This window comes from Coregonus lavaretus (genome assembly GCF_964263955.1).
Source record: "Coregonus lavaretus genome assembly, chromosome: 16".
NCBI lineage: Eukaryota > Metazoa > Chordata > Actinopteri > Salmoniformes > Salmonidae > Coregonus > Coregonus lavaretus.
The window spans coordinates 20,066,264-20,092,757 of record NC_140003.1 but is presented as its reverse complement, the minus strand read 5'-3'; the positions used below and the strand labels follow the sequence as shown (position 1 = coordinate 20,092,757).

The 26,494-nt window shown below is 42.1% G+C and overlaps 1 protein-coding gene across 1 annotated transcript in view; it reads right to left on the bottom strand.

Annotated features, from left to right (window-relative positions):
* The window catches only part of lypd6 (LY6/PLAUR domain containing 6), a 28,042-nt gene extending 2,440 nt beyond the window's left edge, over window positions 1–25,602 (bottom strand). The window contains exons 1-4 of the mRNA XM_084179472.1: window positions 25,457–25,602; window positions 6,639–6,812; window positions 3,270–3,368; window positions 2,383–2,513 (exon numbers count right to left, since the gene is read on the bottom strand). Of these exons, the coding sequence (XP_084035598.1) occupies window positions 2,383–2,513; window positions 3,270–3,368; window positions 6,639–6,756 (348 nt within the window). The 5' untranslated portion in view covers window positions 6,757–6,812; window positions 25,457–25,602. The remainder of the gene's footprint in view (window positions 1–2,382; window positions 2,514–3,269; window positions 3,369–6,638; window positions 6,813–25,456) is intronic.
* Window positions 25,603–26,494: the final 892 nt, after the last annotated feature.

The window sequence follows — 26,494 nt, the reverse complement described above, 5'->3', positions numbered from 1 at the left end:
GTCTCTGCTCCGGCCGTTCCTCTCTCTTCTCTCTCTCTCTCTCTCTCTCTCTCTCTCTCTCTCTCTCTCTCTCTCTCTCTCTCTCTCTCTCTCTCTCTCTCTCTCTCTCTCTCTCTCTCTCTCTCTCTCTCTCTCTCTCAGTGGGGAATAATGCAGACTTCCGAGGTAGTGAAGACATACACCTTTCACCGGGGATTAGAATGACAGCCTACTGAGAGAGAGCAGTTTCCACTCTTCTCTTTATCTTATCTGGAGCGAGCACTTTGGAGGATCTCCGGATTAACTCAAAAGCACAGTTAAGTGGTGGTGACTGGGACAGGGCCGTAATATAAAGCGCCACGTTCACATTGTCTGACCCCGGCTCTGACCCCACTCCAGATTTGACCGCAACCATAGCCTGAGATCCAACCATAAACTTTACCCTGTTGGCGGCATTTTGGCAACAACACCATCTACCTCTGTCTATGTCATTACAAAAAAATTCAAAGTCAGAAAAATGCCATGCCCAAAATCAACTAGAATAATTACTAGCCTGTTCAACCTCTCTTTCGTAACGTCTGAGATCCCCAGAGATTGGAAAGCTGCCGCGGTCATCCGCCTCTTCAAAGGGGGTGACACTCTAGATCCAAACTGTTACAGACCCATATCCATCCTGCCCTGCCTTTCAAAAGTTTTTGAAAGCCAAGTTAACAAACAGATCACCGACCATTTCGAATCCCACCGTACCTTCTCCGCTATGCAATCCGGTTTCCGAGCTGGTCATGGGTGCACTTCAGCCACGCTCAAGGTCCTAAACGATATTATAACCGCGATCGATAATAGACAGTACTGTGCAGCCGTTTTCATTGACCTGGCCAAGGCTTTCGACTCTGTCAACCACCGCATTCTTATTGGCAGACTAAATAGCCTTGGTTTCTCAAATGACTGCCTCGCCTGGTTCACCAACTACTTCTCTGATAGAGTTCAATGTGTCAAATCGGAGGGCCTGTTGTCTGGACCTATGGCAGTCTCTATGGGGGTGCCACAGGGTTAAATTTTTGGGCCGACTCTTTTCTCTGTGTATATCAATGACGTCGCTCTTGCTGCTGGTGACTCTCAGATCCACCTCTACGCAGACGACACCATTTTGTATACATCTGGCCCTTCATTGGACACTGTGTTAACAAACCTCCAAACGAGCTTCAATGCCATACAACACTCCTTCAGTAGCCTCCAACTGCTCTTAAACACTAGTAAAACTAAATGCATGCTCTTCAACCGAACGCTGCTTGCACCCGCCCACCCGACTAGAATCACTACTCTCGACGGGTCTGACCTAGAGTATGTGGACAACTACAAATACCTAGGTGTCTGGTTAGACTGTAAACTCTCCTTCCAGACTCACATTAAGAAACTCCAATCCAAAGTTAAATCTAGAATCGGTTTCCTATTTCGCAACAAAGCCTCCTTCACTCATGCTGCCAAACATGCCCTCGTAAAACTGACTATCCTACCGATCCTTGACTTCGGCGATGTCATTTACAAAATAGCCTCCAACACTCTACTCAGCAAATTGGATGTAGTCTATCACAGTGCCATCCGTTTTGTCTCCAAAGCCCCATATACTACCCACCACTGTGACCTGTACGCTCTTGTTGGCTGGTCCTCACTACATATTCGTCGCCAAACCCACTGGCTCCAGGCCATCTATAAATCACTGCTAGGCAAATCCCCGCCTTATCTTAGCTCATTGGTCACCATAGCAACACCCACCCGTAGTATGGGCTCCAGCAGGTATATCTCACTGGTCATCCCCAAAGCCAACACCTCCTTTGGCCGCCATTCCTTCCAGTTCTCTGCTGCCAATGACTGGAACAAATTGCAAAAATCTCTGAAGCTGGAGACACTTATCTCCCTCACTAACTTTAAGCATCAGTTGTCAGAGCACCTTACCGATCACTGCACCTGTACACAGCCCATCTGAAATTAGCCCGCCCAACTACCTCATCCCTATATTGTTATTTATTTTGCTCATTTGTACCCCAGTATCTCTATTTGCACATCATCTCTTGCACATCTATCATTCCAGTGTTAATACTAATTGTAATTATTTTGCACTATAGCCTATTTATTGCCTTACCTCCATAACTTGCTACATTTGCACACACTGTATATATATTTATTTCTGTTGTATTTTTGACTTTGTTTTGTTTTACCCCATATGTAACTCTGTGTTGTTGTTTTTATCGCACTGCTTTGCTTTATCTTGGCCAGGTCGCAGTTGTAAATGAGAACTTGTTCTCAACTGGCTTACCTGGTTAAATAAAGGTGAAAAAAAAAAAAATACCATTGTAACCTCCCAACACTAGGCTCAACACTATTCCCCTTGTTCCCACTCCACACCTTGTTTCCTTCATGGTCTTCTTCAGAGCATCCAGTAGAGAGGCAGTCCTCTAGAGCCACACAACGCTTTGTCACGGAAACACTGTCCCCCTCCACGTCCATATTGTGACGCGTGTAACAATATCTGGTCTCTGTTGAGAATAAAGACAGTAAATAAGACATATTGACCTCTTGCTGTAGCTACCACATTCTGGTTTGCATGGATGGATTTGAGTTAAGTTAGAATTGAGAGAAAAGCTGTACTTTTCTGTTCATAGGTTGTGGGGAAAAACACTATAGGCTACCTACATTTACATTTTAGTCATTTATCTGACCCTTTCCTGAATTGAAGCCTCTGCCATACGGTATCTAATATACTCCAAAGCTATACATGACTGTATGTCACTTTTAGTATCAAACCCAGTAAAACCTGGAGGAAAACCAATCGTATCACGTCACGGAGTGCATTCCAGGGAGTCAAGTAGTGCATCTCTCTATCCAACGATCTATGAGGCTATTATTTATACAAAGAATGTGTATTTTAAGGGCTAGGCCAAGAGTAACTTATTAGTCATTAAGAGTGTGCTGTAAATCTGTCCGATAGTGGTCGAGCCAAGCTAACTCACTAGCTATTTATGAGCTAAACATGTTAACAGCAGGGTGACATATACTTAATAATACACTGAGGCCTCCATTGAAGGAACAGAGCAGTAATTTACAACTTTTTGGCAGCACTCAGAGAAGGAAAGAATGCCTAATCTAAATACAAAGTAAGGTAGGCCTATCTGAGAGCAGAGGGAGTAAAGAATTAACATCTTATTATTACTTCATGGGTAGGGCTTGAAGTCAGACTGTTGTTATCAACGGTGCTGAAAATAACATTGGTTTGTCCTAGTGTTTTGACTCACCTTGTGGGCAATATAGGTCTGGCGCCCAGCGATTACACTCATAGTTGTCAGGTGCCTCCTCACAGGTGAAGCACTTGAACCCACCTGGGAATGGAGTGGCTGTAGAAACATACGCACACACTTATTCCACACACTGATTAAGAGTCATGCACAGGGCACTGGGACAAGCATAGCCAGTCACACAGCCATAGCCAACATACACTTAGCCTAAGTGAACAGAAGTCCTGAAACATTGAATAAGATTAGCACGCTCATACTAAAAGCTGGGCTAATAATAATATTAGCTTATGAAATCTGGACAGAAAAAGATTGAACTTTTGGATTAATAAAATGGATGAAAAAGTTTGGAATGCATGGAACGCGTTATTTTGGATTAGTAAAACAAAAATCACTCTTATAACATGGACTTTAGGGACAGGGAGACCATTTATAGGGGGAACTCAGTCCTTGCACCAACATACAGTATACTGTACATAGCTTATGACCAGTAGTAATCTATCTCTCACACACACACAATTGTTCTGATAAAGACTTATAGTGCCAAGTGCAGTTTACCCCATGCACTCTGTTAATTCAGTGAAACACTAAGACTAAGACCACACAGCCCAGTTGCTGCCTCCCTTCTCAATGCATTGTCCCCAGAGGATGGAAAATGTCCATGGTGGGCCATCTGTTGTGATCATTCGGACGAAGAAGCTGTTAGTCTTTCCAGTTTCACACCATTACATTAATCTGATTGGTCACTCCTCCACACCCTTCCCCAATGATAGCTGCAGGTCTGCAAGTCAGGCAAACTTCATTCAGAACACAAAGCCTGTTGCCAATCACCATGGCTACATCTCAAATGGCACCCTGTTCTCTATATAGTGCACTATGTAGCCCAGAGGACTCTGGTCAAAAGTAGTGCAGTATATCGGGAATAGGGTGCCATTTGGGATGCAGACCATGATCCCGCCTTGCCTCGCCACTGCTAGCTAGACCATGACCCCTCCCAGGATGTCTGGTTAGTTACCGTTCCCTAGTAGCCCTCCCACACCCAAACACAAAGACAGACACACAACTACGCAAACACCCTGTCACATGCTCACATATGTACATAGACACAGACACACACGCACACACACACATATACACACACACACACACACACAATCTACCAAATCCCCACTGGGACTAGAGGGGTGACCTCGAGCTGACACGGATATCTCCCGCAGTATCCCAGAAAGCCGGCGCGGTGTTAACCTGATCCCAGGAGTTCTGCCTCTCTGTGATGAAAGAGCCACAGATCTTAAGAGATATTATTTCTGGCTACACAGAGACCTGTTTCTGAGACGTGGGAGGGCTTACCTCTAACATGCCTGCTTCCTGGGGAAAGTTGGGGTTGTTTCAGACCCTAATCTAGCATATGCCCATCTACAGAGGCCTATAGTGATCCAGTCTGTTGTTGTACACTGACTGGGGTAAGGGGACTGCAGGGGGTCTGAAAAAAGGGAAAAGACTGTTGCACAGAGGCCAGGACTAAAGCTTGTCGAGGCAGCTTAGCTTATCCACTGAGCTAACAAACTAGGAAAAAGGCCTTTAAGAGGACTTGAGGTGCGCAGCAGCAATTTACCAGCTGTAACATGACTTACATGACTTGTAGTTAGTTACCATTGGCCCTATACTGGCACTGGCACACATTCAGTTAAGACAGGGAGGGAAGGAGGGAAGGAGGGAGAGAGAGAAGGGGGGAGGAGAGAGAGAACAAGTTGAGAGTACTATGTTATGGAAAGCAGCCATTCCTGTGGCTCGGGAACATGATCTAATTGACACTGAGAACCAATTAGTGAGTGTCCACATTCTGGCCATGCCGGAACATTCTGGCCTGAGTCACAGGGACAGCCAAAGGACAACAATCAATCAGTTACCCTCAGCTGAGTCTTGTTGGTCGTCACTGTCCCGACTTGGTTCAGACCACTAAAATTCAAATTAAGATAACAGTCACTCTCTGTAAGAATTTCCTTTGATTTATTGATAATGTGTTTCATTGTTTCAATCTGAGCTGATTCAGGAAATATTGAATAGACGTGAATAAGATATCAATGCCATTTGCAGTGGATCTTCCAGTTACGGTATAGTGTAGTTTCTCTATTGGGGGGCTGAGTGGAAATATTGCTGGGCTAATGTGTGGATGAGACAAAAGAGGGCAGAGGGCAGAAGGCAGTGACAACATGGCTGACTGTGGGCCGTCTGACTGTGCCGGGTAGCTATGCATGGAGTCACATGACCCTATGCCTCAGATCAAAGAGCCGGGCCTGGTGGTGGAGAGGGGAGGGAGCAGACAGTTGCTGTGCCAGCTGTGGATCTGTCTGGTTTGGCTGGGGATCACAAGCTCACTGGATACACACCCCTAACAGCTATTCCTGAGTGGCATAGCCTCTGACCGACTTTTTCATAACTCTTAAGGGTCAGTCAAAATTGGAATGGAGCAGTCTATTAAGGTTTGTGATAAGCAGCGGTTATGGGGATGTAATAAGCAAAGGGGGCTCATCTAATGAAGACACAGTAAAGAGTGTGTGTGTGTGTGTGTGTGTGTGTGTGTGTGTGTGTGTGAGAGAGAAAGAGAAAGAGAGAGAGAGAGAGAGAGAGAGAGAGAGAGAGAGAGAGAGAGAGAGAGAGAGAGAGAGAGAGAGAGAGAGAGAGAGAGAGAGAGAGAGAGAGAGAGAGAGAGAGAGAGAGAGAGAGAGAGAGAGAGAGAGAGAGAGAGAGAGAGAGAGAGAGAGAGAGAGACAGAGAGAGAGAGAGAGAGAGAGAGAGAGAGAGAGAGAGACAGAGGGGCCTCTCCTCCATTAGAGATGGCCTGTAATAACAGACTCAGTCTAATGACAGGTTTTACAGGGGACTGAGGGGCTGAAGGACTCCCGCTAGCCGTAGTTTAGAGAAAGGGCTGGGCTACATGAATACATGGACGTGGCTTGGCCAGTGGATTAACAGTTAAGGCCGACAGCGGTGGCGTGACTGACTGACCGTCTCAATTTTATCACACCCAATCACTGGGATAATAGCGGTCCGGTCACATCATTGATGATGTTAGCAGAAGTGGGATCTCTGAGTGCAATAACAGGTGCTGACTGATCTACAAGTCATACATTTCGCATCAGATTAAACCCTGGGCATTTTCAAAACTTGTCGAAATAATTTTATACATTTAGTACCAACACAAACAGATGATTTTGAGGTGCCAATTCCATGCAAGTCAGCTGCATTTGGGACACTGTGAATTAGATCACAACTAATTTACAGTACTTTCATGCAATTAGTCTGGGAAACTGGGACACCATCACTCTATTGAATACTCTTGGTCATGTAATAATAAAGTCTGATTCTTACTTGAGGGATGGAGGTAGATGATGTCCTGTTCTGTAAAGTCCTTTGATTGGGCTGTTTTCAGCCAATCAGCAATGACCGTCAGCAGTAGGACCCAAGCCACTGCAGGCCAGGGTTCCATTGCTGGCCGCGGCTTCACACATGCAGGTCTCTGATTGGACAATCACACGAGGACACCTGCAGAGGAAAGAGAGCACACATTTAACCCAATTCTTAGTTACATTACCTTTTTTTTTTACTATACAATAGCATGTTTCATTTTGCACAATTTACTTTGTTTCATTTCAATGACAAAAAGCATATTGTAAAAAAGACAATTGCTTTGGATTTCTGATCAAAGCATCCTGACTGCCTATCCTAACTACATGGTACAGTGACCATGGGTGTCACCAGCCCTTTTGGAAAAGACAGAGGAAAGCCCTGAAGCCCTAGACATCCTCCAATCAGCCACCAGACCAGAAACAACAGAGCAGTGTTCATCATTAGGGCTGCATCCAAAATGGCACCCTATTTCCTATTTCCTATGTGCACTACTTTTGAACTGGTCAGGCAATGTCCACATTTGGAACACAGCTTGCATCTATTATCCCCCAGTCAAACATGTCCTCATTAGATCAATGACATCAGTCAGTCTGCCAGGGACCAGACTCTCATGCATCATCAGCCCTCATTCTGTCTTAATTCTGGTCCAGCTCAGTCTTTATGCAGTGAGAAACAAGTAACAGAGTTAGTCATGAACAAACAGTTGGGATAGTAATAAACACTTACTTCTATGTGAAGCATCAAAATCAATATAATAATTACATCCAATTGTATATGCTGGTGGTCTGCCCAATGTCTTACCTGCTCACAAAATTATTCTCGAAGGGCTCTCAGCTCTAACTCTAATCATACTCTATCCTGGTTGTGTAGATTTAAAAAAAGACTGTTCAAGGGGACAATGTCATATTGGACAAACCCTCCCCTAACCCTATGGGACTCCCGGTCACAGCCGGTTGTGACACAGCCTGGGATGGAACCCGGGTCTGTAGTGACGCCTCAAGCACTGTGATGCAGTGCCTTAGACCGCTGCACCACTCGGGAGGCCCCAGGACTTTCTTAATTCATGCGGAGAAAGACCCCTTTGGCATAGACTACTATTTCTACAGTATACAGTGTATTCTTAATTGATGGGCTGTGGTCTGCTGTGGATGGTCTGTGCTGTGAACACTGTGAAATTGAAGACCAGGAGAAGAGACCAGGCTCCTCAGAAGACCAGGAGAAGAGACCAGGCTCCTCAGACGACCAGGAGGGTAGCAGGCCAGCCTCCTGGACAACAGAACAGCAGAGTCGAGGAGGAGAGTGATGGCATGTCGGGTGAGGAATGAATCAAAACTCAAACATGTAATACCTGTCAAATGTTATGTTTCTAACTACATAATCGATATTAGAGCACATTTTCTTTCAATCATTTACATTTTCCTTTTTCTATATTTGTCATTTCGTGTGGGAAGGGTGGGTGGAAACTGGAAAGGTGTGGTATTTTTGTTTTTTTATAATTGTGTCTTGTTGTTTGCTGTTTATGATATAAAAATGAAGAACATTAAAATTATTATTATTTACTTATTGATTAGTCTCTAGGGCTCTGTAAGTGAAAAACATATTTTGTAAACGATAAGAGGTATTTTCTGTTTCCTCTGCTTTTAACACAAATAAAGAAACAACAGTCTTCACTGAAATATTATTGGTTTGTTATTTGTTTCTAAACTAAATCCTTATACATTTGTCACCACAAGACATGAGAGGGAAATATGATTTAATCAAAAGTTATTCAGGATGACTTATAGAATCACTGTGGCTGTCTCTGTCTTCAAAGCCTGAGGGATAGTGACGTTGGGTGACTGCCATTGGATTGATGTGTCACCATCACTGTCACAACAAAGGGAATTAAGCTTAACCTACAGTTTCAGACTTAACAGTGACAAAACATAGGATTCCCTGGCAACATTAGAGGGGGAAGGGTGAAATTATTACATTAACATGTATTGTATATTGTACTCATATGCCTTTAATGGTATGCCTGTGTCCTTGAGTGTCTGTGTGAGCAAGGTTAAGACATGTTGTTTTACCATTACATGAGGATCTCCCTTGACTTTCCCAGACAAGATTTCTTAAGGGTCTGACCAATTCTCTCTGAAGAAATATCCAGTTACCCACAACATGCCCAATACAGACAAACCAGCCTTACCCAGACACAATATTGTGACATTCATTAGGTTCAGGAATTCATCAGCAGAAGGAGACGGTGGTCTAGTCTAGTCTCACTACCAAGGCCCATGTTGTTGTCCCATTTAGGGATTCTGGGTAGATGTTGGCTTCACACTAAAGTCTGAATAACCACAGTCACGTTGGAGGAGAGTTCCAATACTCTTGTTTTCACCAGAGAATGGTGAAATGGCCCTGACCTTCCAGAGAATGGTAGAATGGCCTGACTTCCATTCAGTGTCCTTTTCCTAGTCTCCCAGACAGGTCCAGGGTAGCCAGGGTAGATGGGGCCTCTGTCCCTTGGGAAAATCCCAGAGTCCAGAGCCTAGAGCACAGGACACAGCCTGAGAGCTGGGAGACAAGGCTCGTCCATCAACCCTGGGGGAAATGTATGGGTTGGCTATAGTGTAATTGTGTTCTCCTCACCCTGAGAAAGACCATGGCCCATTCTGTCAGAGAGAGCTGACAGGGATACAGAGTGCCTGGCCAGGGGACAAGGGATAGCCCTGTAGTTGGTTGTTTTTATTCTTTAAAGAAAAATTAGAGCCATTTACACATTTGTCACATACACTTGACTCAAGCAATTTGTATGGCACAACAAGACACAGAGAAGGGTACAAAGCTAACTGATTAAGGAATTGTATTTGAGTAAGACATGTATTACTCCTAAGATCAATGCAAGCAAAAAACAACAACACATTTCTCCAAAGTTCACACTTAGTTCAATTTCATCTGGTAAAATCTGACACCCCCAGTCAAACTGATACTTATTGGCATTAGAGGATTTACCTCTGAGCCTCACTGAGTCATTTTAGGATTAGCTCTCAAAGTCAGCTGACTCAGACTGAGCAGTGTGAATGTACTCACAGTGCTCAAACAAACCAAATCAAATATTGCTCACAAATAGCAGCATCTCCTTGAGACTTTAAACTTTAAAGTGTCCTGTAAGCCATCTTTTTTACAGCCCATCAGCCGGTGATGTCATTAAAGGTCCAATGCAGCCATTTTTATCTCAATATCAAATCATTTCTGGGTAACAATTAAGTACCTTAGTGTGATTGTTTTAAATTAAAATGGTCAAAAATAAACAAAAATTACTTCTTAGCAAAGAGCAAGCAATAATTTTGCTAGGACTGTCTGGGAGTGGTCTGAGTGGGGAGGGAGAAACTGAAAACTAGCTGTTATTGGCAGAGAGGTTTAGAACTCTCTTTCTTATTGGTCTACCTACTAATTTACCGTCTGGTGATTTCACCAGACAGGCCACAACTCCATCCCACCATAACAGGCTGGTCTGTTCAAACAACTCCTACACTAAAAGGGCATTATCATAATTTTCACAATTTCACAGTATTATTCCAACTTCATAGCATGGAAATATATATAAAGCACAGGAAAATCACGTTTTTTGACTGCACTGGGCCTTTAAAGACAGGTGTACAAGGCAATTAGAGTTCTGTCACCCTGGGCGACCAGGCCGCTGTGGTTGAGGAGTGATAAAGCACTTTAATGTATTTAACCAACTAGCACCATCTAAGAACACAGCCACACCACAACCTTTTACTCTGAATTTCTACACCTTAATTATCAAACAAAGCTGCTCAGCCAAGTTTAGTGTGGATTAGGATTTGTGTTGTTTATGAACCTTGAGGCAGGTAGCTAAAAGGTATTGTAACACGGGCCAAAGAAATCTAAAAGTTATCTATATTTTTCAGGGTGTGGCTACACTGACACACTGTTGGATTTTCAGTGCACCAAAACAAAACATCTTTCATTTCCTGGGCTCTGGCTCATACAGTACTGTGTGCATGCTTTCTCTTCTTTACTGCACACTGCTGTTGAAGAGATAAGAGAAGTGTGTTTATCTTACCATGTTAAGTCAGCTTATTTTGTTGACTAATGGCCCTGAGCAAATATTTTCAGTCACTTTAGTCTGAGCTATTAGCAGGGTACCTGATTTATAAAAACAATATCATTGTTTGGTGTGGGGATTGCTCTGTGATAGAATCGATAGGACAATGTTGTGATTGTGATTTAGCTTGGCATGTGAAATTAAGTAAACCTTTGGGGCATGATGAAACAATCTTAATACTCAATGTAAGTCTGCAATTATTGATTTGATTTGAAAAGATTAAGCAATCACAAAGAGCACAACTCATTGCAACAGAGCCTTCATGACGAGAACAACTGATATAGGCCTAGACAAAGTACAGCTATTTTCTTTACTTTTCCTGTTGATAAACGATATTCCACAAGTATAGATACAGTAAAGTACACTAATAGAGCAGAATATGTTTTTTTAAGACACAAATGCGAAATTCAAGGGTTTGGCAATTCAAAGAGTTGTCTGATGGTTCACTCTGATATCATCTGCCTCCCCCTCCCTGTACAATAAAGGAGCAAAAGAGGACAAAAGAGTAAAGCCCCCCCTGGACCGCCTAATTGAGATGTACCTTTTGGTGATAAATGAGGTGCTAGGGAGCGGGAGTGGGTCTTTAATACTACAAGACAACACTAACATAGGTTGTCAAAGCTATCAGGAAAAAAAGGGAATTCAAAAAATGTGCTCAATTTGCTGAACTGTGGAAATCGAGCCTGAACTTCACTCCTGACCTAATCTCTACAATCAAATCCTCTAATCTCTTTTTTTTTTCTTTTTGTTTTACATTCAACACCAGAATCAGTGCCTCTCAACTTCTTTCAAGTACACTTGTTCATTACGGCTCTCTTGTATACACATAATACATGCAATTTCAACTTTCAATGTGATGCCAGGAAAACCACACCCACTAACACAAAACACAACATATGCCCAGAAGCTGTCCAGAGTCATGGCCCCTTGTAATGCTCTACCTTCTGACCCCCTGGACAAGGTGTTGTGGCACTCTGTAGCCATGGTGGACTGCATTGAGTTTCCTCCCAGAGATTGTTATCATGGCTAAAGGTCCACAGTGTATTCAGGGAGAGACCAAAAGAGAGAGGTGTACATATCAACCAGCAGGAACCCTGACCCATTTCCTGTTTCCCTTTCCTGCCTCCAGTCTACACAGTAGTCTTTAGGCGCTACTGTAACAGGTAGAGAGACAAATACATGAAACAGACAAATACATGAAGACTATTCTTGGATGGACCAAGAATGATCATCTGCAATGCTAGGATAACTTTGACAGGCCTGTTGTGTAAAATACTGCACTAATACAACAGGTCAGACGGGCATCCTTTATACAAATATTTTTTGACCATTTATTTAGAAAGATTCCAGCATTCTAGGACTCACCAGTTTTGGAGTGTTCAGTAATTTACTAATTCCATTATTTTCACAGATGGAACCACTTTCTCAGTAGCACATTAAGTCCTTAAGAGGACTGTTGAACTGCTAAAACCAGCCGCAAAAACCATTGACTGATCACAGGGTTGATGAGGCAGATCAGATTAGTGTTTCTGATATTCACCAGACTAACCTCTGCCTCAACCTTTACTCTGGGGAATACAAAATAATAGCTCTTATAGGAATGGGGAGAAAGCTAAAGGACACAAACAGACAGGTATCCCATTGACATTGGGAGTGGGGACAAAGGTCTTGTTTCAACTCTACAGGTGTCCACACAGAAGCCTAAGGATGTCTTATTTACCTTAATCTCTCTATGAGGATTCTAACTTAACATGCTAAGGTACCACTATCTCTCTGTGAGGAGTCTAGTATTACATGTTACATGCTACATGCTAAGCCATATGTGTCAGCAGGTGCCTCACCTGATAAAGACTTTCCCACTAGAACTTTGGAGGAAACAAATGGACAAGACTCTGACAGAAATGGAGAATGATCGAGAAAGAGAGGGCGACTGCAACTCCAAAATAGTTTATCTACAGACGTCAAACGGATAATCGAATTTCAAAGGAATTTCCTACAAAATCAGGGCCAAATTTAACACTAGCTAAAAACTTCCCACAACATGTGCCATGATTCATGAAAATAGATTTCACATGGCATTTTTCCCCATGTGATGTCTGTCTTTGTCTGTGTTGGAATAAGCGCTGGGAATGTCTTCACAGTGACAGCTATCTCTTTGATTCATTCATTAATAATGTGCTATCTGACATAAGCATCAAGAGAGCATAAAAAAACAATGTTTCTCATATCTTTTTTCATAAGACATAATAATTAATGGGTGGTTCAGAAGGGCAACCTTCCAGTGCATGCCAACCTTTCAGTCAGGAAATGCTTGGAGTGGAAGAACTTCAATCTCACCAGCCTCTCTAAACCTCTGCCAGTACGTCTGCCATAAGTTACACCTGTCATCAAAGCCTTAATGCCTGCTGGCACGCAGTGCAAATAGAAGATGTGGTCTCTTGTTTATATTTAGAATCTTCTCTTTTGTTTAACAGGTCTGAAGGGAGGGCTGAGAGACTGTTGTTTGGCAGTTGGCACAGCCACAGAGGTAATCACTGTTGAAGGAGAAGTGGAGGAACCTAGACAGAATCCATCTTTTCTCTTTTTCTAACACCACGTGACTGTCTCATTCTTTTGTTTGTCTCTCCTTATTTATTTGTCTGTATAATATTTTTCACTCTCTTCCTTTCAATTCCACAAGATGGGGGAATCTCACTCTGAGGTGACAGGTTAAATGGAAAAGCATCACTCCAGCCTTTAATGAATTTGAGAGTGGTCCCATTTTCCAAACCCCTCCCTTTCAGTTTTACAAAATAGCAGGTCGTGGAAACCGACCACTGACTCAGGATTGTGGCTTTAAACGCAAATGCAAAGGTAAGGGTGTGTGTCTGGGAGTGTTTAAGTTTAATTAGCCAGGAAGTGTTTGTGTGTGTGTGCCTGCTGTGAGAGAGGTCAATGGGGTAGTAATGAAGCAAAGCAGCATTTAGTACTCGTAAGATCCCTCTCAGTGCCCCACATGGCCCCAGGTGAGTAATGAATAGCTCCACATGGTTGTGGATATTGGAGGAGGGAAAAATTATGACCATTCATAAACCCTATCCATCATACTGTACAACTGCACTGCTTCAACTGGATATCGGAGGAGGGAAAACGAACCCCATTCATCACACAACAACACTGCTTCAAACCTGGTTTGACCTCTCTACGTGTGACTCTCAATGAATCAAAGAACTACCGGTTCTTACAACTAGCATGTTTATCATCCTTTACCAACTTCTATAAACTTAGTGACATATTATCCAGTCTATAGAAAGGTTTGTGGTCATACGCACATCCTTAAAAACATAGGTGCTGGGCTAATAAAGAAGACTAGAAACAACAATATTATCCAGTCTTACCAATGTTTCATTTCGTTACAGATGCACATAACAAATGAAGAACATAATTAAATCTGTCTTGCCTCTCTACAACTGGCTGCATAGTATACCTTGTTGTCTTGAGGGAGGATGACAAAAAGTCATCCCATCCCAATCTTCTTTCAGGTCAGTGCCAAAGTCAGACCTAATGTTCATATTACTCTAGATATAAAAATCTAAAGTCCAACCCAAAATGCTTGTGGGTGAGAGCAGCAGGAGTCCCTCTCTGAGAGGCTGCCAGCAGGGTAAGGCAATCTGTGGCCCGCAACACAATCTCCTGTGCTGAGCAATGACCTGTGAATAGTGGTTCCTCCCTTCTGAGACGGAGAGAAATGCAAATCACCAGCAGTCTTGTGACTCTGAGAACTGGTCTGACCAGATTCAGAACAGGAGGGAGGGAGAATGGGTTGGAGAGGGAGGGAGAGAGATAGGTAGGGGAGAGTGGTGAACAGGGTTGGGTAAGTTACTTTCTAAATGTAACCCTTTACAGTTACTAGTTACCTGTCCAAAATTGTAATCAGTAACGTAATTTTGGGATTACCCAAACTCAGTAATGTAATCTGATTACTTTCAGTTACTTTTGGATTACATTCCCCTTAAGAGGCATTAGAAGAAGACAAAAATGATTCATCAAACATATTTGGTGTGTCATCATAGTGGTCTCTGATTGGTGGTCATCATTTGGTGTGTCATCATAGTGGTCTCTGATTGGTGGTCATAATTTGGTGTGTCATCATAGTGGTCACTGACTTGTGGTCAGACTCGCTCAGGTGGAACAAATTTACACTTGCACCTTTTTTTCAATGCTAAATTGACATTGAGAAAACCGAAATATGTATTTTTTCGAAAACTTCCTTTAAGTAATCATTTAGTTCTTCAAAAGTACCTGTAATCTGATTACCATTTTTTTTGCTGGGAATGTAACAGATGTAACTACAGTTTTTATTTTTATATATATAATCATATTGAGGTTCTTGCTGCAAGCTTTTCTTTCTGTGCTGCGGGCCTTTAACAGTTGTGCACATTTCAACAGCATTGTACCTGGGCAGCAGAGTGGTATAAAATATAATACTAGTTAATATAACATAGTAAGCTACAGTATGCTACAGTAGGAGAGGTTTGTCGGAACTTGCCTGCACTACTGAAAAAAAGCTTGACAAATCTATACAGTATGCAGACCTTTTGTCCCTTAACAAATCCAATTATGCCATTCTTTCAGGATGATTCAGAGAAACAAAGTAAAGCTGATTAAATGCAGGGCTGACAACTGCAGTCCAGACAAAGCCCAAGCCTCCCATTGATCCAAAAGTGCCAAAACAAAACGAGACAATGCTTCATCATCATGGACCGTCCGCTCTTGTCATTTGCCATATGGCAGCAGCCAATGATGCCCCTCCCTCTGGTAGCCTATCCCACAAAGCCTGGGGTTACATCCCAAATGGCACCCTTTTCCCTATATAGTGCACTATCTTTGACCAGGGCCCATAGGGTACCCTATGTGGAAAATAGGGTAATATTTGGGACTCACTCTGGGACTGGGGAGTCAGAGTTAGGTCGGATCAGAATTACTGGCTGGCTAATTGAAATCCTACATGCGACCAGCACAACCCTAATCCAGCAGTTTTCTTTTGAAGTGCTCCAAGTCAGCTGTATAATTTTTTAATCCCCAATCTCGACGGTTTGGCGCATACGAAGATCCAGAGGATTAACCATGTAGCTGGTACTCACGGAGGGAACAGACTGCTGGCTAGAGCCAGAAAATGCCATGGTCAGGAAAAAAGGGTGTCCACTGTACAATAATAAAGCAGTGGAATGTTGCCTGTGCAGATAACAAATATAAAATAAATTGTATTTACCATGACATGGGATTTGGCTATTAGTGTTGAGCGATTATTCCGTTTTGAGGTTGGTTCGGTTTCGGTTCGATTATTACAAAATAATCACGGTTTTCAATTTCGGTTTTGATTATTTGGGTTGAATGCCGTAGCAACACAGAATAAAACAATTAATAAAAGTCCCATGATGGTAGTGACTGCCCATTACTGCTTATCACTTATTAACCATCATTTATTCACATTACTTTATTTTAATAAAATATTTCAGTTGTGTCTATTACATTTGTTTTATTTGATGATTTTATTATTTAATTCCAAGTAATTCATCTCTATAGAGCTGCTGTCTGACAAAATCACTATTTAGTAGTTCTTCAAAGTAAATAAAGCATACTTTTATGACTGCTGAATATCAACTATCAATCACTTAGATCATGTATTTTCAGGTAGAGATTCAGCTGCTCTCTATAACCCACTATCACACATTCTTCTGTCTTTTCAGTAGCAGGCGTGAAAGAAACGCAGACCGGACAAGTCGATGCTCATTGGATTATATTCATTGTAGTTAATTACCACGTTTTATGCACTAAACTATGTAGAATATTGGCCTGTTAGAAACTACAACTCCCTACTACATCGCACAGCTCAGGCTGGATCTGATTTATCTTTAGAGAAACTGTGCAATGTGTGCATTGAGCTCACAGAAAAAGCCATATGAAATGGAATTCAAATAATTGAACAGACATCAGTCAATTCATTTTTAAAAACGGAAAAATAACCGACATTTCGGTTAATCGCTCATCACTATTGGCTATACTACCTCAGACTGCAGTCACACTGATGATAGACATAAACTATGGGATAGTGCAGATTTGCACAGTAGTTTGAAATAGTCTGGGACTGTAATAATAGAACAGCAGGAAAGAGAGGCTGGATCAAATGAAGACTCAATGGATTGTATGGCTCAACAGTTTGGGCATATAGTCATTATAGTCTATGTTTATTTGTGTGTCTGTATGTGCCACTATGTGCCATTCAATTGCTAGTGAGTAGGCTAGTTATTTACTTTAGATGATAGGACACCACTCCATTTAAAGGAGCAGGGAACATTCAAATGTGTCCCAGAGTTATAGTTTTACTGCAAGGGAAGTGCAATGTGATTAAAGCTTAATTTACTTTAAACTTTATCCCATTAAAATGAATGCATTAAAGTATTTAGGCATACATAAATCACATTAACTAAAACTCTGTCATGACATCATATAACAAATACCAAGCGCGCGATCGTCATAATTACAGGGTAATTTTCCACATTTCAGAATAATTACCTTTATCCCAACATTCTGTGGTTTCTGGCCTGTAGCTTTTTTTCTAATAAAGCTTGTAAATGTGCTTTACTTAGGGCAAAAGTTGAGTCCAACTAAAAAGAAACGTGGGTGTGCTTTAGTATTGAATCATGTCTATGACATACACATAACCTATAAATATGAATACAATAAATAAAAGATCATAAAGTGATCACTACAAAAGCCTTTCATTTCAAAGCAAATATGAGCAGAATTAAACAAAGGTTTATAGGAATGTCAACATTGAGTCAGAAGCCGTCATAATACCTCACGTGGTACATGTTGTTTGTGTACTGTAAACCACACATCGTAGGGTGGCTACCAAGTAAACAGGAAAAGCTCCCTGGGAGGCCAATACAACTCACAATGGAGCTCTCCATCTACTGTACACACTGAACCACTTGACTTTCACTGTACCACTTTAAGGATCACAAGGAGACCCTCCCTTTCATCTTTCCTCTCTCTCTCTTGCACTCTCTTTCTCTGTCTCTCTAACTCCCTCTCTCGTACCACTATGCTACACAGTGCTCAACTCCCTTCTCTCTTACCACAATTTACTTGTACATGGGTCTTGCTGATCGATCAGTCAGTGAGACAGGCATCCATTCTTGTGTCCCAGTGTGATGTGATGTACAAGCGCTCCTATTCTACACATAATGCTTTAGCATGGGGCTTAGGAGAGGCGCAGTCCGCCCCCGCCCCCCTCCTCTGGGACATACCAGCTCTCCCACATTGTTTGGCTGGCCTGTGAAGGGGCTAAAGCCCCTGCATGAGAAACAGAGGGTGCAGTACACCAAATCTCTTTGAAGGGTGGCTAAGACGTGTGAAGTTTTTGATACGGGAACGGGTCCACGAGGAGAGGAGGGGTGGAGGGGTGACTGTGACTGGGGTATGATTGGGATCAGAGGGGCTGACGGGGGGATAATGTACCCCGTGACAGCTGCAGAGGGTTCAGACTCAGAGAGAGGGGCTGCAGGGGTGGATCTGATCCCCTTGAACATAAGGGTGACATGAAGCCGTGGGTCTAGTTGAAAGGCAACATGGGAGCTAATTGGGATTTTGGAGGTGATTGTTTTCTTTCTTCTCCCTTTTGTCTTAATAGAGGTACTAGGGACGGCACAAACCACCCTGGCTCAAAACCTTTCACACCACATACACAGGGAGGGCATGGACTGGTGACTTTAAAGGTTTAATTAGGTACTCCTTCTTTGGTGTACCCCAGGAGAATGAAGAAATGTACAGTACTCCATTTAAGAATGAGTTAAACTATGAGAACCTGGTTTTGATTGTCTACGTTTGAGCTTGATTGAACATTAGAGACCAACAATGGTAGGACTGGGTCTGGTAGGATGAGTGGATAGAAGACAGGACCAGCATAAACCACCAGTCAACGGCCTATAAAAGACAGGAAGGCTGAACCTTTCCAACCAGAACTCAACAAGTCTCCGGTTCTCTGATTTACTCCCTAGCAGCCTGTTGAAGTGACCCTGTCTGTAGTTACAGGAGACCTTCCATGTCTGCTCTTACATGCCTTATCTTACAGAGAACTCATTTCCCTCAGGAAATATGAGCAGTTTAGGACCACATTTTTGTCCTTTCTTCCCAACACCAAAGTCTGTCAAAAAAGCACACAATTAGACATGGTGCATAAAGCTTTAAATGCTATGCTCTGAAAAGGCCTGACTTCAAAGTCAGAATGACTGGCTGCTTCGTTTTGAAGACAATGACCATGTAACCTGAGGAAAATTGGGCTGATCGATTCACAGTCAGGAAAAACTGCTTCAAGCAGTCAATTGAAGATGGGCTTAAGTTTAAGAGATTGAAATCCCCTAAAATGGGACCTATGGTTATTGGCAAATACTGAGGTCATGGAAGGGAATTATTATTTTACTCCAGAGATATATAACTGTGATTATTGAAGTATATCCAGGCTTAGGAATTTAATAAACAGAATATAATACAGACAATTGCTTTATAGAAAGGAAATGAATAATCTTATTTATTTGATTATATTGCTTGCTTGCCATTTTTACAGTTATGTTGCAGAAGAAAATAACATTGATTTTACTACTACTACTACAAAGCATGAATTATGCATAAGACACTATCCAATCACATTCATGGACTAAAAGTGCTGAACTTCAAAGAAAGATCATCAAAATACATTATCTCAAGAGACGTCGTGAGTGTATCTCTGGTTGTAGATAGTAGAACCGTGCCCCTTTACGCTCTGATCCATTCAAAGGATTGAGCAGGGTGACGACGTTGCCTGCATACTAAAATAGAGGTTAACCAACCATAGCCCTAGCCTAGATGCCGTCTCTGTTCAGCTATTACATTCCACTCCTTGCCACTCCCCATTTACTAGAGACTGGCCTTTCGGCAATCTTCAAATACGAAGATTCTATCATTAATGAGATCGAGGAGGTCAGAGTATTTCATCCTGATTCTTTGGCAAATGACAGGAGTGGCAAGGAGTGGAATGATCGCTAAAAAGACTGGTACCCAGACTACCATAAGCCCATAACATGGGAGGGAATACAGTATATGTAGCACAATGTTTGAATCAAAAAGGTGAATATGACAGTGGATTGTTTTTGCTTTCCTCAAGAAGCTCTGACTTAATTTGTAGGCTACATTAGAGTCTCAGATTTCCTTGGGGAAAACATTTCGTTCAAAGTGTTTCCCAAATTAAACATCTTGCCCTGTTCTCTTCTCTGCATGTAGAAACACTATTCTCTCTCTTTGCTTTGATCTGTATTTTTAGTCCTTGAAATCTCAGACATTAGTGCTTCTTCTTCATACTTCACTGCAATTTAAATTAACTTTTCTATCTACACTCTTTGATAAGGAAATGCACAGCATGAAATCAAAACACAGAACATTTAAATCAGTTGAAAATGTAGGATGTGTCACTCACAGTTGCAGCAGATTATGGTAATCAAGCACTTAACCCCAATATAATAGGACAAAAAGAGACAGCAGGTTCACCCCAGGATGAAGCTTCTTCCAGGCACACAGCGGCGTGAGGGAGACTGGAAAGAGGCGGTGTGGACAAATCTAATAAATCTGTTCACTAAACCATTAGGAAAGATACCAAGGGGTGATTAGAATCCAAATAAATCTGAAACTGAACTGATTTCTACAAGGCCACACCCCTTCTGCAGCCATGGAAAATCATTCCAGTAGTTTCCTTTGAACTAACTCAACAGTGGAAGGTCTCCCTCAAAAAATAAATAGGTTATAGGCCTATTTTATAGGTTAAGGGTTATTCCTTGAAAACCAGAGTACAAATCCCTCTTTAATTACTGGACCCAAGACATGAGTACACATTGAAAAAGTCATCCATGTGTTTAAGCTTCCACAAACTTTGCTGAATAATTCACAGACAGCAGCATTAGCAGTATGTCAGAGACGGGGATATACGGTAGCAAGAGGGAACCACATAACCTACCGTAACCCTTGTTTAACACTTTTCCAGGCTACAAGTACTGTCCTTGAAAAGACAATACTAAAATGTTATGTACTTGAAATTAACATTACAGTTTGCATAATTGGGAATTGGCACAATAAGAAAAAAGCCCCTTTGAACCCGATTAGACACATTTGTGAATTATCTCGCTATGACGGATGCCCTGGAGGAAAACTAACCAGGGCCTGGCCTAGCTATGGAGCAAACCATCTCATCTCTGACCCTGTCCCTGATCCTATTGACAGCTTCTCCTCAGTGACACCCTGACTAGAGAGTGGAGAGAGTACCCCACTACAGGCCCAGTCTCTGAGGTACTGGAGACAGAAAGACACCAGGATTCTCTCTCTCTCTCTGCCGTGCATGGGCTGGCTGAAGGGTTAATACTGGTTTGAACTGGTTTAAACATCACTATCATAGCTCAGAACTCAGAGCTTGGAGCTCGTCTACCACTGACCTCTGCTATGCTGTGACCCACTTGAACATAATGGCGATGACAAGTGCGTGACAGTGATTTGCGAGGCCTGTACGAGGGCAGCTGAGAAGTTCCTGAGTCTCCTTGTAAAAATGTGGAGTATTTCCGTTTAATGCCTTTAACAGTCCTAAGAGCCAGACATACAGAGAGAGGGACCGAGAGAGGGGGAGAGAGAGAGAGAGAGAGAGAGAGAGAAACTGAGAGTAGTCTAAAACAGGAAGAGATAGAACTTGACCCTTATATAAAAGATGGACATTAACCCTATAAAGGATGTGTGAAGAAGGAGTTTTCTCTTCATGAAGTGAAAGACAAATATCATAGGCCACATGTCTGTCAGTAAAAATCACAGGAAATGTTTTCTCACAAAAAGCTCTTTCTTTATCTACCAGACATGCTCTGGTCTGGCATCCAGGTCTACACCAGGAAACAGGGGTGGCATGTTCCACAATTACTCTCTCTGTGTGTGTTTGTGTGTGTGTGTGTGTGTGTGTGTGTGTGTGTGTGTGTGTGTGTGTGTGTGTGTGTGTGTGTGTGTGTGTGTGTGTGTGTGTGTGTGTGTGTGTGTGTGTGTGTGTGTGCAAGAGAGAGAGATGCAGCACTATCAACATTCTTCTCCTGTTTTTTTTCAATTGCATTTTGCCACTGAGGGTAAATTACTGCAGGTAACTCAGATACTGTAAATGTACCACTGAGAAAACAGCCAACACAGCATTCTGGCAAGAACAACACAGAGTTGAGCGCACCTTAACAGGCCTCATTTGTCATGTGTTTGCATGCAAAAAGGGACGGACCAAGGACCAACAGGCACGTTACACAAGCCATCCATCAACCTGGTGGGGAGGCTCAGCAGTGGGGCTGGCTGTGCCAGTACATGACTGATTGAGGGTTCCTATAGCAGCCCATTAACATTCACCTCCACAATACCTGTATTATCCAGGTAACAAACCCATCCCCCATACTCTGTCTGCACCCACTGAGGATAATGACCCATATACCTGCATCCTCCGTCTCCACATCCTTGTCATTACCCACGTCTCAAATTATACCTGTGTGTCTCCCCATAACCCCATCTCCATCCCCAGGCGTCACACACCGCTATGGCCCATGCAGGTGTCCCTACCTACATATGTCTTTGCCCAATCGTAGAGCCACGTCACCGGTACCTGTGATGTCGCTCAGGGTCATTGGACCAGCGGCAGTCACAGATACCGGGAGCACTTTCAATCAGAACACCACATAATGGAATGTGTCCAAGCTAATAAGGAGGAATAGAGCGTTCCCCGCCTCACATAAGTGACAGTACATTTCTCAACCTAGTCAGGGGATACCTCACTAATCCATCACACAGCAGGGTGGGTCGGGCTGTAGATCTATCCATCAATGATACAGAAGTAGTGCAATGTTAATATACATTTGTATCATGGTGCATACATAAGCTGTAGGAGAGAGTGCTTTAAACTGACACAAACTTGATATGTTCTGTGTGATAAATGGACTGTTAAACAAATAAATCTAAAACATTTTGATCCTATAAGTCTTGCTAAATGTATTGATCAAATCATCTAATGTACAGTAAGTAGTATGCTATTACACTGAATCTCATCATTTATTTGACAATTGCATTCCTGAAAAGTACACAAAAACAATGTATCAAGTTATTACGCTCTTTCAATACATTTGTGTTTCTCAGTCTTGATTTAAAAATTAATATTAATCTCAATCCTGGGAGTGTTCGCAGCTCCAGCAGCCTGTGATTTCAGTTGAGAGCAAGACGGGCAGCCCATACATACAATCCCCCTGAAATGGGGCCCAGGGGACCCCATGCCTGTTCTTGCCACGCGTGGGCATCAGCCTAGTGCTGCAGAGCAGAGCACAGCCCACAGAAACACACAGTTTACTGGAGGACTCAATCCTTTCATCTCAAAAACTAATTTCTCATGCTCTTTTGTTATGCTGATGGGTCCCAACTAAAGCATGCAGCTCCCCAACTCACACGCCACACGATTATCAATATGAGCCAGAATACAGATGGGGCTTCACACCAAATTTGACCCACTCTTCCCTTATTCAGATCAAATATCAGTTCCCTCCTTTATTCTGATCACATACAGCATACGCATCTGTTCATAAGAATGGTCATCAGTGATGATGTGCTAGGGATTTCAACTAGTGGCACAGATTGGTAAGGATAGCTTTTACAGTTTGTCCTTCTATTGGTGTCCTTAGCTAATATACTGAACAGAAATATAAACACAACATGTAAAGTGTTGGTCCCATTTTTAATGCGCTGAAATAAAATGCACAAGAAGCTTATTTCTCTCAAATGTTGGGCACAAATTTGTTTACATCCCTGTTAGACAGCATTTCTCCTTTGCCAAGATAATCCATCCACCTGAAAGGTGTGGCATATCAAGAAGCTGATTAAACAGCATGATCATTACACAGGTGCACCTTGTGCTGGGGACAATAAAAAGGCCACTCTAAAACTTGCAGTTTTGTCACACAACACAATTCAAAAGGCACTCACACATCTGAGCTATCTTTGCAGGTGCATGGTAACAGTTGAATATGATGAGAAAAAATAAGAAACCTGCACACTGCTCTTGCTAGCAATAGTATTTCTGTCTGTAATAAAGCCCTTTTGTGGGGAAAAACTCATTCTGATTGGCTGGGCCTGGCTCCCAGTGGGTGGACCTAGCTCCAAGTGGGTGGGCCTACTTCCATAGATTAGGGCCTAATTTATTTATTTCAACTGACTGATGTCCTTCTATGAACTGTAACACAGTAAAATCTTTGAAATTGTTGCATGTTGCGTTTATATTTTTGTTCAGTATAGTTGACACACAGATTAAACCTCAAGGAAATAGAGGTGGCAGAAAACACTGTGAATGCCTTATTGCATAAGGATCAAAACAGGGTGATAACAATGTCTATGTAACAGTAGAGAGGAACCTCTGGTCATCACCAGTTCTTTTCTCTGACCACCAGATTTTAGTGGCACCCATACATGGAATATGAAGGGGTAGAGCACAGCAAGGTGATCTAAGCCAAACTGACAACTACCACAGCACGAGCTCACAGAGGGGAGCAACCTAGCAGGAGGAAGCAGAGCAGGAGACTAGGGCAAGTCTTTGCCCCCCAGCAACATCTGCTCTACAGAATATGGAGCAACGAGAGAGACCACTCCCAAACAGATGCACTAAAATCCACATAGCAACAGCAGCAAGCCCCCCCATGAACAAAGCCCCCTCCGCTCCACTACTGAGGCTGTTACAGCCAACCCCAAACACAAAACCTCTGGCTTCCATAGATGCATCTGTCCGTGGGTAGGGAAAACACTGTACATCGACAGGATAAGGGTATGGGAGCCTCCATAGTCTACATTCATATCCATTGCAATACTGAGTTCCTTTTCCACAGTGGATCAGGACCCTGGTCTGTAATACTGTCCAAATGTGTGAAATTAAACCTGCATGGCATGGCATTTAGTCTGACAGAGGTGTGTTCTGGTCCAGATGGAGTTCATAGTTTCTACTCCTTGAATACCCCAACCTCTTGATTTAGGAACATAAAAATGTGCAAAACGTTATTGGTTTCAATAGAAACTAGGTAATAATTGTGTAATAATAACGTAACTAATCTGTAGCCTAATAACTATATTGTGGACAATCAGACAGTCCTTTGTTGTTCTGGGAGTACAATTTATTCATGTCAAACAAACAAAAACAGCTTTTCAAATATATTTCACATTAGTCAAATAGAATTTGTCACATTTATATTTTACTCAAATGACAGTATACATTTTCTCCATCCATAAAATAAGTATTATTGAGGAATGGATAATATTTGTCTATATTCTGGTCATCATGTTCTAGTCCTGACACAGGAGGATGGGGGTCAAAGTGGGTCAACAAGAAGAGCTTAAACACAACACAAAAACAGTGCGTACTAGATACACTTTCATAGTCTATTGCACTTGGCTTTTCTATTATTTTCTATTTTTGTTGTACGTATTTTTTTTCTCAAATAATAAATAATGTATCCAATTCTTTCTTGGGGGGCTCTGTTTCCCGTATGTCACCGCACAGCCACTCTATTGTAACTTATTGATCCCATGGAGTATTTGTGGTTACTAAATAAACTTTACTTACTAGGAATTCCTCCTGCAGCAGTCAAACTTCACCCCAGGTCCCAGCTTTTGAATAGTCCACGGCTCTAAAACAAATTTACACTCCTCGGTGTGTTGCCTTTGCTGATTATTGTACGTCGGTAGGTCGGTGTATTGGCTCTGTGACTCTTTGACGTCTTGGAAATGGAATACATTAGTTGACAACGGGTCGCGGGAGGCGTGTTCAATACTGACTGGGACCATCCTAATAGGCTGCGCACCTCGATAGTTGGTGCACATTCAAATTAGGAACACAGAGAGACACCACACTTTCACTTAGCCTATCCTTTATTCCTCAATTTGACAAGAAAGGATATTGCAGTTGTCCTTTGAATGCTAAAATATTTATCCTTAAAACTAGAGACGGATAATCAATATTACATATTTTTCTAAAGTTCGTAGGCAGCGAAATAGCTGGAGTCTATTCTGAAATGGTTCCAATGTTAAGGCTACATATAGTGTTAATTTGAGTTAATATTCTTTATTTTAGTAATGAATAGCCTAAAACATTTGATGACTCATTATTTTGCAGATCAACGCCCTCCACTGGTCACACTTTAATTACAAGGGGTGCAAACAAACAAAAAATTCATGCATTACTTATTACACAGTATGTATACCTATTTCGTGTGTGTGTGTGAGTATGATAACTGTTGAATGACATTATATAATCACAGCAAACTACAGTACCAAAATGTAGTCCTACATGTGTATTGTCTCTCTGTATCTCTTGTACAAATATAGCACACCTCACTGACACTATAACATATTTAACACAGTGACATAATGGGGGCATGATTTAAGTGCTGATTTTAGATCTCTGCTTCCTTTGCAGAAACTAAGGGGGAGTGTGCTTGCTCTTGATAAATAAATAAATAAATAAAAGGACAAAACGGTCTGCCTAAAGATACACTTCAGAAGAATGTGCCGCAGTTGTATTTTAAGTCTGGATGTTGAGTTTGATTTGTGTTGTGTGGATGTAAGAGTCAGAAGAACAGAACTGCTTGTGTATGAAAGTTAT